The sequence below is a fragment of the Sebastes umbrosus genome, chromosome 14 (assembly GCF_015220745.1).
Source record: "Sebastes umbrosus isolate fSebUmb1 chromosome 14, fSebUmb1.pri, whole genome shotgun sequence".
Classification (NCBI taxonomy): domain Eukaryota; kingdom Metazoa; phylum Chordata; class Actinopteri; order Perciformes; family Sebastidae; genus Sebastes; species Sebastes umbrosus.
Genome location: NC_051282.1, coordinates 26201033 through 26213748, shown reverse-complemented (window position 1 = coordinate 26213748; position 12716 = coordinate 26201033). Strand labels below are relative to the sequence as shown.

General features: G+C 41.8%; 1 protein-coding gene across 7 annotated transcripts in view; it reads right to left on the bottom strand.

Moving 5' to 3' along the window:
- Positions 1-535: 535 nt before the first annotated feature.
- The window catches only part of rnf213a (ring finger protein 213a), a 37692-nt gene continuing 25511 nt past the window's right edge, over positions 536-12716 (bottom strand). For 5 of the 7 annotated variants that reach the window (XM_037793545.1, XM_037793542.1, XM_037793543.1 and 2 more), the window contains exons 46-67: positions 12565-12679; positions 11806-12013; positions 11497-11690; positions 11286-11408; positions 11074-11184; positions 8421-8663; positions 8258-8333; positions 8146-8180; positions 7949-8049; positions 7685-7841; positions 6749-6923; positions 5838-5932; positions 5484-5735; positions 4888-5020; positions 4460-4543; positions 4191-4371; positions 3762-3963; positions 3599-3676; positions 3276-3473; positions 2948-3037; positions 2642-2820; positions 536-1428 (exon numbers count right to left, since the gene is read on the bottom strand). In XM_037793545.1, coding sequence (XP_037649473.1) covers positions 1272-1428; positions 2642-2820; positions 2948-3037; positions 3276-3473; positions 3599-3676; positions 3762-3963; positions 4191-4371; positions 4460-4543; positions 4888-5020; positions 5484-5735; positions 5838-5932; positions 6749-6923; positions 7685-7841; positions 7949-8049; positions 8146-8180; positions 8258-8333; positions 8421-8663; positions 11074-11184; positions 11286-11408; positions 11497-11690; positions 11806-12013; positions 12565-12679 — 3187 coding nt within the window. In that variant the 3' untranslated portion in view covers positions 536-1271. Of the gene's footprint in view, positions 1429-2641; positions 2821-2947; positions 3038-3275; positions 3474-3598; positions 3677-3761; positions 3964-4190; positions 4372-4459; positions 4544-4887; positions 5021-5483; positions 5736-5837; positions 5933-6748; positions 6924-7684; positions 7842-7948; positions 8050-8145; positions 8181-8257; positions 8334-8420; positions 8664-11073; positions 11185-11285; positions 11409-11496; positions 12014-12564; positions 12680-12716 lie in introns of those variants that run through there. The other 2 variants (XM_037793547.1, XM_037793548.1) reach the window with 2 other exon arrangements.

The window sequence follows — 12716 nt, the reverse complement described above, 5'->3', positions numbered from 1 at the left end:
AAAGGGAATTATAAGGGAGCAGAAACAGAGTCAGAGATGGATATCTCAAAATCTGGCAACCGAAAATGGGCAGATTGAACTAGAGATAAGTGAGAGAAACAAAAAGGAACACAAGAAAACAACAATGACAAAAGACACAATGGAATCTGCTCATGCCCACAAATGATGTTAGTCTCACAGGAGGTGAATCCGTGCACGACATCCACATTTCATTACCGCTTGTTGCCAAACCCCCCGCTGAGCAAAAATATTCTACTGTCACACTCCACTATGACTACAGGATTTAAGACTACTCAGAGTCCCACTCAGAGCTGACTTGAGGAAATAATCCAGTTTGTCTACAAAAGCAGATGGAAACATTTATAATAAAACCGTAACGTACTGACAGATAATTAGATAAATTACGTAAATATTACTCCATAATAACCAGGAAGAGGAGGGAGCAGCACCGAGCCTCACCAGCATGAGATGAATAAGATGCCTTATTTGAAACATGTATGTATTGTTATGCATTATTATCTCATAATACAAAAAAAGGTGACATTTATGCTTTATTGGAAGCAGTATATGTATTATCACGCATACATAGAAAATAACAATAAGTAAGACAATAACAGAATATTGTATTCTGTAAATATGCTGAACATTAGATGAAAAACTGGAATGTAAAAGAAAGGAAATTAACTTTTTTTTTTAAACACATTATATCGTTTTTAAGACAGTGATTTTAAAAAGTGGAAGAAAGGCAAGTGCAACTTTTACATACGTAAGACACATCAAACATAACATGATTAAACAGCGATAGAAAAAAGGGATGGAAATGGCTTTTGAGGAATGTGAAAAGACACGTTATACTTGATAAAGTGACTCAGGTCAGTGTGGTTTTCAGATCCTCCCCCGAGTTAATCCACATTATGTACCTGAGTAGAAGTCAGATTGTTTTTCTGCATCTTCGAGACAAATTCACATTTACAAGTAAAGTGCGAGATAGAAGACGATCAACCGTACGGAAAACTCTGTACATGTTGGTGGTCAGGAAAATAGAAAATAACACAAAACAAAGAGCAAATAATCCTCACCTCTTCATATATGAACTGCACACTCAGTTTGTGGCACTATGATGCTTAACATTAGTGCTCTTAAAAAAGGCACGTCTCTGCATAAATATGTGTAAAATACAGAACTTATCACCCGTCCACATCCGCTTCAATACTGTCGATTTACCATGATTGTAAACATCAATCTGAGGGACATGATTATATATGACATCTTCATTGTCTCTGGCCGCGATCCTGCTTGAAGGCCACGATGAACTTCCAGGCTTCGACATACTGGGAGAGGCAGATCTCCTCTGGGAAGAGCTCCTCCACGTCAGGAGGGGTGTCCAGGTCTTTGCGCTCCAAGTAAGACACCAGGGTGACTTTCAGGCTTTTAAGAGACAAAACATATTGCTTTATACATGTGATCTGACATCACACAAATATACCTACTTTTATTCTTTGTTTTAACTACATTAAATGTACATATGTAGCTAAAATATATGGCACACTTAATTGAGGCTGAGGACTAGAGATACATTTTGAAGAGTTATTGATACAGACCAGTGGTTCCCATCCTTTTTTCTTAAGGGACCCTTTTTCTATCATTGAATAAACTGACGACCCCTGACTAAGTGACATATTTTATGGATATTTCATCCATGCATTACAATAACAGTACAGAACAGCTGATAAACTGTACAATTAAAAACAGTGAATGCAATAACTGCAGGAAGTTTGTATAAAACGAGCGATTTGGAGAAATTTTGAGCAGATTATTTCCCTGTGAATATTGCATCAGAGATGAGTCTTCCTGTTATTTTAAGGAACTTTGTTGTTTGAAACTAGTTTTTTTTTCTATTTTTAACAATGATACATACTTAAAAGGCTTATTTTTTTCAATTTCTCCCTGACGCTTGGCCATTGTTTCATTAGCTCTTTGGTTGTTTGCGTACTTTTAAAGTTTATATTTTAAATAATAAACCAAACTTTTAAAAATAACAATTTAGATTTATTCTTTCTAAAGGCCAACTGTATATTTTTTTGTTAAAAGTTGTATTACACCCCTTAAAATCAAGACGGTCTCGCGACCCCCCCATGAAACTTTGGCGACCCCTAGCGGGGGTCGAGACCCCCAGGTTGGGAACCAGTGATACAGATAATGCTAAGGTAACGGCCACGTTACTTAATAGCACAGTATTTACCGCGGCATAGTGTTTCAACTTCATGGGTTCATTGGGATAGAAATTTCCTTTGTACCCAAGCCAGTCAAATAAAATTAATTTGTACAATGTGTGCAAAATAACCTTTTGTCTCTGGCTTTTCCAGGACAACCAACTGTAATAATAGAGAGCCAACTCTGACCAAAGTTAATTTCAGGTTTGTTTGCGTGCAGCACGCTAAATCAGCCAAGGTGGCTCAAAGTGGGAAAGGAACAACATTGACTTTGTTTTAACTAAGACTCAAAAACACGGCACGCAATGGGGTTTTCCTCATTTCTCTCTCTTCCATTTTGAAGGATCAAGCCTTGATTTTAGACATGATTTTTTAGAATTTATAGACATTAACAAATCACAAATAATTTCGTAAAAAGATCGTTTTACCTCCAGTCAGGCCTGTAGGTATCAAGTGCATTGGACTTTTTAAGGACCAGCACCAGGAACTCGTGCATCTCCAGCAGGAACGAGTCGGCGCTGCACTTAGAAAAGAAGCCGGTCAGCAGCCTGTGCTCGTCTTCGCTCAGGGCCTGTTTGTACCTCTCCGACACTTCCACAAACGGATCCTGAAGAACACAGAGAATGCATGGAACAGGCAAAATAATAATAATGCAATTTTATACAGAAGTATTTACTTAGCAGAATATGCATACAAATAATAATACCATCTGTATCTGTATACCGATGCCTTACCCTTTTGAGCCGCAGCATGTTTTCTGATTTGAGTGAGGCCAGCAGCTGCCACAGAGCCACACAATGCTTTAGACAACACATGCTCAGGGCCTGTGAGCAAAACAAAGAGGACGTTAAGTATTATCTCATATCTAGCACCTAAAAAAAGACCAATTAAAACCATGTTTGTAAAAGTATAGTATGATAGCACTAAAAAGTCAGACAACAAAGAGTTTCTCTTCGGGTGCAGATTTGGCAAATTGTTTGGAAAGAAAGTAACAAAAGTGAATGTGGAAGCGAGAGAACGTGCAACAGGATAAAAACAACCGGTGTCTCCAGATAGGCCGACCTTGAGGATATGCGCAGCCATCTGGTTTCCCATCTGCAGCACCTCCTCCAGGTAGCGGGACAGCTGCATGTCAGGCTCTCCCCCGGTCATGGCGAGGAAACCGAGGGCCACTTCCAGCGTGGACAAGGCCTCACACACCTCGCTGTAGGAGTGAAGCTCCCCGGCGACGGCGAACAGGGTGAGAGTCTGAAGAGGCTCCTGTTGGCACACAGACATGTATCGTCTCATGAGGGGATTATCTACAGTAAATGTACTTTTCCACTACTGACTATATGTGGTAAATGAACGGTAGTTTCAATACTGTATAGTATATCACAACTTACTTGCTGGACTTTTGCCTTTACATCCTTCAGGATAATCTCATAGTTGCGGTCATGTCTGTTCACTAGTGTTGGGATGCCCTGTGGAGAAGGGACAGAGGAATTATAGGATTTTAACAAGTTTCCAAACAAACAGGAGCCATTTCTGTGCTTTCCATTTGCTCACATTGAGAGTGATGAGAGGTTTGCCCAGTAAGAAGCGGGAGACGATCTGCTGCTGGATCTTGGGCAAGTCGTACTCGTGAAGAGTCTCCTGGCCTCTCTCGATGCTGTATTGGGTGTTGGACAGAACCAGTGGCATCAGGTCCCGCTCCAGCTCGTACCGGATCACATGCAGGTCGGTCAGATCCGCCGGGCTCACTTTGTAGCTGGGGGGGAGGGACAAACAGACCAGTCAGACAGAGTTTATGTATTTTTGTTTTAGCATTTGTTTCCTTTTTTCACCCTTTTTGACCTGGTAATTCAAAATCTTTCTCTTCTTTTAACAACCTCTCCGTAAAACCAATACATAAATGTGGTATATATTTGGAGTAGAAGTTTACACACTGCAGCCAAACATGCACAAGTTAGAAAAATGTGGCGTGAGCGCCCCCACCTGGTCTCCTCTCCAGTGTGCTTGTCCACACAGTAGACCAGGTCATTGTGCAGGGCGATGAGGTAGCTGACGAGGGCCGTGGAACACAGGCCTGGGCCTTGTCGCCGTGGTAACAGCACCTTGAGGTCACTGTTGAGGTCCAGGTCCTTCTGGCAGAACTCAGCTGGGATCTTGATCTCACCTGAACGACAACATTTCAATTCAAGTTGGATATCGTGTTGGTGTCAGGACATGCCAGAGTTGGTGCAACAAAGTGTGTTTTTATTTACCGTTAGTGGCCAAAGACACTCTGAGCTGATTCCAGCTTGTCAGGAAGATCTTGATGTATTTATCATACCAGGCTTTCAGCGAAACTGCACACATGAAGAAAACAAAAAAATGTCATCCCAAGTGTACACACATGTTAACTAGAGACACGACTTCCAGTAAATTGGATAAACTGACTATAACATAATAAGACATCTCATGTGTGGAAGAGATTTAGCTCTTTTTAAGAATCATTGTCTCCCTCTAGGTTAAAACAACTCATTCCTTGGCAGGCAGTGTTTCTAAACTGTACGTCGCCAGCTATTTTACAATGACACTTCCAAGAAAGAGGTAATATGAAACTGCGTGGAACTTTGTATCTCTTGTGTAAAGTGAGTCATACAGTGTAAAAAAGTTGAGAGCCGCTGGCGTAGGCAGTTAGTTTCAGTACCTGCTTTCTGACTGAGGAGGAATTCGCCGATGGTGCCACAAGTCAGCTCGGTGATGTTTTGAAACCTCTTGACCAGATCTCTCTGGAGCATGAGGATATCAGGAAGGTGCTTCACCAGCCGGAGTTCTGCTTCCTGAAAAATAAAAAGGTTACGTTAACGAAAACTATGATGAAATATGTTCGTCAGTGACCTTTTATTTCCCATGACTAAGACGAGACGATGACGAGACGGCACCGACGTCGTTAGACAGTATGACGATAGCGAACACGCAATATCGTTGACGAAAAAAGACGAGATTAAAATGTAGTTTCAAAACATAGAAACTTGTCACCTTACACCCTTCTTCCTCTCTCTCTGTCTCAAACACACACACACAACACACATACACACACACAACGTGCACAGACATGCCCACATGCAGTTTAGGGTAATTCCTGTTTATTTCAGCTTTCAGATGATATACACCACATCTATGTGACATCTACTGTTGACCTGCTATCTCCCCCTAAACACCCCCTGTACCACCCTAAAAAAGACAAAAATGGGTCTAAGTGGGTCTCTTAGGGTAAAAAAAGTTGGGCTTGAATGTTCTTACCCTGTGCAGAAACCTCCAGAGCACCGGCAGGGTGTCTTTGCCGTCATTCTGCTCCACAATGTGGGTGAGGCTCAGCAGAGACACTTTCTCTCTGCAGCTCCACACGGCAGAACCGTGGATCAGAGAGTTCTGGGGAAGCGAGGCCAAGAAGAGACGAGGATCGCCAAACATGAGCTTCATGATGGGATTAGCGGAGATGCGAGAGTCAGCCCGGATGAACGCGTTCACTTCCTTCAGCTGTCTATCCAAGTTCTGTGGAGGAGAAAATGACGGAAGAAAATGTCTAATGAGCACATATTTTACAAACAGGCAGAATTAAAAGATTAGATTATGCGCCAGATTAAGTATTTCTACCTTCAGCTGAGGTGTGATGATGGCGTTGCTCACTTCCATCTCCCATCCATTTCTGGCGTTTTTGGTGGAGAGCACGTTGTCATAAGGAACCGGCCCTGAAAGGAAAGACCGGCAGTGTTTAATAGTAGAAGGAAATCCAGTGAATCTAGTGTTTCATTTTTGGAGGGACATTTTTTTTACCTAGGTTGAAAAGTCTCAAAACAAATAAAAATGTTGCACATAATTTACAGCTGTCTGAAGTTACTATAGTACGTTATCACTGTAATCACATCACCTTATGATCTTGGATCATATGGGAAAGCTAGAAGTGGTATTGCAAAGGGAAATCCTGACCCACAAATCCTGCATTTGTTGACGTAGTGAGATGGTGCACGCTCTGTTGCAACAGCACAAACTGTCTGTTTGCAATTGTCTGATGTGTACAGTGCTGTGGTGAGGAACACCACACAATTTCTGACCACTAGAGGGCACCCCTTTCCTGTCTTTCCTACTTTCTGTCGCTGTCCTGCAGCCTACACATTTGCAGTAATACAGTAGTAAAAGGTTCAGGAGCAAGAGGCTTTAGAAACATGCTGTCACTATCTTTAGAATAGAGGTGAAAACAGTAACACTTTTACACTTTTACGTTTTGCATTCCAACTGCACCTTAGTTTATTCCTTTGTACACATTTATTTATTACTTGTGCATAGAGCCAATACAACTCAGCAAGTGCAATATCTTACTGTTTTTATAGATCAAAGCAAATACATATATTCTATTTAAAATATATATTTTTATACTGTTTGATATGTGTATGCACCTATTCTACATTAGTGGGCACAGGTTGCTATTCAGACTACGATAACTTTATTTTTGGTATCATTAGCACATAATACTTTTAGAGTAGAGTGATAGGTTTGTTGTTGCTTACATGTCTGTTGCTGTTTGGGTTCCACGAGGCTGCTGATGAGCAGGTGAACAGCGCTGACTGTGTCGTCTGTCCCTTTACCCAGAGATCTGATCAGATGCTCCATGTCCTTTCGCAGGTGAGCACTTAGAAATGCACCGGGGTCACGGACCGGAGGCTGGATGATGGTGGAGATAGGCTGGAAACACAAATAGAGTGCATGACTGACCAGACTCACCTCTTAAACACAAACAGGATATCAACAGTGTTTTTTTGCCGCACCTATAAACCTGGGCTGGTCGATATGGCTTAAAAATAATATCTCAATATTTTTAGGCTAAGTTGCGATATACAATATATACCTTGATATTTTCATATTTTCTCTAAAATAACAGCTATGTTATTTTAGAGAAAATTACATAACTGTTTGATTTAACCCTTTGATGCATATGATCATACCAGCATGATCATTATAACAAACTAATCTGAACACTGAGGTGGTGAACTGTCATATTTCTCCAAAATACAGTGTGCAGGCAGTATTTTTTTTTTAATCAACATTCATTTTATCTATTATTTAATATTAATTAATTTGGTTTTATTTCTTTATTTATTACTGACTGACTGAATGACTTATGCTACTTATGTGAAACTGAAATCACATTCCCCGCAAGATCACTTTTATTTTGACGTCAGTTCTTACATGCTCTTACCGTAATGCCTACTATATAAGCAAAAGGCCAAAGCGAGTCTCATGCTGCCTGCTTAAAAAAATTACGTGACAATTAGTCTAATATTTAAACTCGATGTTCACGATATAGTCATTTACTACATCCCATTTAGAATAAGCTGCGATACACCGCGTATATTCAATATATCGCCCACCCCTATTCTAAACTAAACTAAATATATTGCGGGGGAAAGGATCTCCATTAGAACTGTACTCATTATTTCAGCTACCTGCAGGTGGTTGCAGGTCCCCAGCAGCATGGCCATGTGAGTGAGCATGCGGACCATGGTGAAGGGAACGGGGGAAATGCTCTTTGTGTCCAGCATGTCTGGATTGTCCCTGCGACTGGGGTCACCGAGGATGTGGCCTGTCTTAGTGCGGTCACCCCTGTGAGGAGATAATTAATAAATAGATACAAATTAAAAGAAAATACACACTAATTAGCTCTCTTTTGTATTCCAGAGTCTCCCCGGATTAACTCATAGACCACTTACTGCAGCTGCATAGCTTGAAATCCAGCCACAGGCCGGTGGTTGTCTCCTCCTATTTCAACACCACAGTCCAAACATTGACCTTTTTGCATGGGCTGGCCGCACTAGAGGAAAAGAAACCGGACGCAATAAAATGAATTCTTCAGAGTATGGAAACTTAAAAAAAAAACGTATTATGAGACAGACTGATCGTGACATACCTCTCCAATGGTGCAGGGGTGACCATTTGGACAATCTATGGTAAGAGAAAATCAAAAATTACTTAATTTTCAATGATATTTCGAATTTGAAAGTACAATTTTGTTTACTTACGGTACCACTGCAACAGTCCCATAGCTTGTTGGGCCACTACTAACATGTCCTCTGGCATGGTAGGCAAGAAGGCTGCCTGCATAAACAGATAAAAACATTAAGTTCACTTGAAAGAAGAGGCGGCCTAGTTGCCAACAGCGAAAGCAGCGGACATTACACATACCTGCATGTTGGCAGGTGCCCATGCCAGCTGCTGCAGGGGAGCTAAGATCCCCTGGTTCCCGCAGAGCAAGACAGCAGCCAGGTGGATGGTTAAGTCCACGTGCACGGACCGGGCACCAGAGGCGCCGGGAGGAACAGTCAACGGGCCGAGTTGGTTGATCACCAGAGCCTTGGCGAAGGCTTTCATCTGTGGGCTAGCAAGGAATTTGGAGTTCTTGATGAACTTCAACAGGGCTTCCAATTGCTGTAGATACAAAGATACATAAATATATAGATATGTAGTTTACTGACACAAGTTGAGTTTCCATTCAATTGTCAAACTTTTGAAATGATGCAAAAAACGAAAGTAGGCGCGTTTCCATCAACTTAAATAACTTAAATAAACTCTCCTACAGTGTAGTTTGGTCAGAATGTGGCGCTATAGGCTACGCATGGCTGAATTTCGCCAGTAAATTAGAAGAAGTAGAGGTTGCAAAGCAGAAACAAAACAAGTCGGCTTGGACATCTAACCATCTACGAGAGAAAAATGAAGAAAGGCCTTCAGGAATTGGTTTAAATTGTTCTTTCATGTCAGCTACAATTGGCCATGTTTCATCCTGTCTGGAGACAAAGACGAGCATTTACACGTTATGGAAATATCGGGGAAGACGTCGACAGCGGAAACAGCTGATCAGTCATGGGAGTTAAATATTCGCTACGATAGAACTTATTCGGCAAAGGTGTTTTCATATCACATTTAGCGCATCGACTCTTTTTCAATAAAGGAAAAAACCACCTCAAGCGGGTGTGGCATAATCAGTCATGTGTAGGTTATAAAACAGAACCATTTCTTGGGTGTAATGCAAGTGAAGAGAGTTTGTCATGTTCATATGTGTTTATAAGAAGAGAGAGTTCAATGTGGTTATAATTTAGGGTACAGTGTTATTTATTGCCAGTGTTATTATTAGGGTGTTGTGCCAGTAGATCGCCAGTAGGTGTCAGTGTCGCTACAGAAGCTGTTTAGGTGAAGGGAGCGTCACAGGGAAGTCTCGCGTGAATACGTGAGATAACGAGAATCTCTGTGTACAAGATAAAAGTAGAATACACTGTGTAGCGATTGTCAACCTAATATTTTACATTTTGCAGGTAAGCTGGTGATGTTAGTTAGCAATTCTGTATTAGGGCAATGTTTACACTGTACTTCGGTGCCACTGTGTTCTAATACGAGGGTTACAGTCGCCATGGTAACATCAGTAGTAGCGCGGGGCGCTGGGAGCTTTGACAATGAGCCCTCGTGTTAGGGAGCCCTCCCGCTGCTCATCTTAGCCTTTTGCTATGACTATTGTTGATGTTGTTGTTTACTGTTTATTAAAAGGGACTATTTGTAACTTTCAGAAATGCTACTTAACAGCGACACCTGTGGCCGTGAAATCAACGAAAGTCAGCGTCGGGCTCGCGCTTGCTCGCTCTAAATATACCTGAACTAGCATGGCTCAAAACAGTGAGGCGACACACGTCAGCTAAAAGCACAATATCACTCTATATTTCAGCTGCTTGGCAGTAATGTTAGCTGACCAGACGTAGGTCTCTCCATGAACATGATTTAGATCTGATCCTAGTGTTGGCTTTTCCTGCCTAAGTGCAGGCTGAGGCAGCGGGGCTCTGCAGCGTGTCTCCCTGCTCTCTCCGCCCGCAGCCGGAGAGAGCAGAGGAGACACGGGCACCCGGTCGGTAACGAGAAGACAACGTAAATCTCTGTAGAGCTCCGTCACTTCACAAGACACGGAAAACCTCTGTTGGTCTGGAGGAGCTGCAGCAGTTATTTCTGCACAAACGTCCCCTGTACATTCACTAGATATTCTCAGAGCTAAACTAACTCTTCTGCAGTGTGGAGTGAACGCACGTTCACGTCTAGAGGTGGAGTGAGCTGAGCTGTCTTAGTGAAGGCGAGCAGGCAGAGGAGGAGGGTACAGCGGCTACACGCGAACACGCATATGCGAGCGAGCATGTGTGACGACCCGCTACATTTATGCGCGCACAAAGTTACAAATAGTCCCTTTAAGAAATATAAGAAATATGGTGTTATGCTGCTGAGCTAAGTTTATCTGAACAGGAAGTATTTCGATATATTACCCTCTAAAGAGTTTAGAGAAGTAGTAGTCTTTGATTTTGTGCATTTCTGGCATTTTGTTACTGTTATGGTGAATAAGTGAGATAATGGGAATCTCTGTGTACAAGAGAGAAGTAGAATACACTGTGTAGCGATTGTCAACCTAAAGCATTATTTAACATTTTGCAGAACATCTTAAATAAATGTGTAGCACCAGACTGAGCCTGTGGGACATCATTCTGAGCACCGCTACACGGGCGTAAAAACTTTATTCCGCAATTCAGAATAATTTATTTAATTTGGATGTTTCCATACTGCGTTTTCTAATGCGAAACTTCAAAATGCGAATAAAAATATATGAATGTAAACACGGCTACAGACAGAAAAATGCTCAATAAAGAACTGGACTTTGGAGATTTTATCCCATTCCCCAATTGCAAGCAAAATATGACTTGAAAACAAGTTAGATGAACAGTTTATTTGTGGTCATTTGCATAAAATGGGTGTAAACAAATATAACACATTATATCAGAGCAGCTGATTAGGTCTTAATGAAAGGATGTACCTCAGGTTTGGGATGGAAGCTAGCATTGGCTTCTCTGTAGAGAGTGGTGACTTCTCTGTACAGCGCCAACAGAAGATAGACTGCTGTGCTCTGCGGTAAGCATCTGCACCCCTACGAAGGAAAAGAACAACAAGATAACATGTAAACCTGCATTCACAAGCAGAGGCCTGACCTGATGCTGAGTTACCAACAAGAAAGTGACGTAACGTTACCTCACAGGTCTCCTCCAGTCCGTCCACTTTTCCCTCCATAACTCCCTTTGCCACAGCATTTCTGATGGTCTTGTAGTCTTCCCCACACACCAGAAACTGGTCTATTGGGGTGGCTTCTTCACTCTGGGTGTGATGAAAATTTAACCAGTCTATTTAGTTACTGCTAGCATTACATTTAGAACTATTTGGTTCACTGAAAACAGAAAATCACCTTTTGCAGCACTTCTTCAGGGAAGAGCCAGCGCATTTCGTCCACTTTGAGGAGCTTCAGGACAAACTCCACGCCGTGTCGGCTGCAGATCTTACGGATCAAGTAGACGCGATACCAGTCGTTTCCACTGCGCCGACACAAGTCCACCGCACTGGTCAGGAAGGCTCCACTTTGACCAGTCTCCTGAGCCTCTGCTGTGGTTAAAAAGAGACAGAAGAATGACATTTTGGTAAAATTAACACATCACAAATCCCTAAGTGTACTGTAGAGTGTGAGAAAGTAATACTATATTTCATAAAAATGACGCACCTGTGGCTCTGAGTTTTTCCACGATGAGGCTTGCAGCCATGTCCAGGTCCATACGCACTCTGGCCACCTGCTGCAGATATTCCACAGTGGCTGTTCCAGCAGACTGACCATGTGACTGCAGGTAATCAGTCAGGAAGGCACTTTCATTCTGCAGACACACCCGCTGGTCTGCAATGGACCTGAACTGCAACCTTTCAAACATGGAGTCCTAGAGAAATGAAAAATGAATATATCCTATGAAAGTTGTATCACAAAGCAAGATACCACAATCCATGTGTGTGTAGGGATGTGACGGTGAGGACATTTTCCCACCGGTTAATAAACTTGTGACAACGACTGATGTTACATATTACACCGGACATTTTACAAGAAAAGATGACAGTCAATATATGTAGAATACTAACTTTAATCTTTAACATTGGATGGCTGTGTCTGGCCTCTCCGTACGAGCAGACGCTTTCACTTTCAGTTCATAATTGTAGCGTCCATCATACGACTATGTACCAATAACAGGCTTAGTATTTTACAAATGAAGATGTTTCTTTACTTGATGAATGGCACTGATACATAAAAATGAACTAAAATGGTCTATTAAAATAAAGCCAAAAAACAGTGGACGAGTAATGTAATCATTGTATGCCCAAACACCGTGGAACACCGGTAATACCGACTACCATGGCAAGCCCACATGTGTGATTAGCAGATTACTATTTCATTCATTTATTTCAAATACACAGCAGAGTTACTATTCATGTGTACCTCCAGGCAGTTGATGTACAACAAGTACAGTTCAGTTTTGTCCGTCTCTTCCAAGATTTTGCTCTGCTCAACGGCCACCAGATGCTGCTGCAGGTAACCTTTAACTTCATCGAAGCTTCAGAAACAATTCATAAAAAAATTAGATACACCGC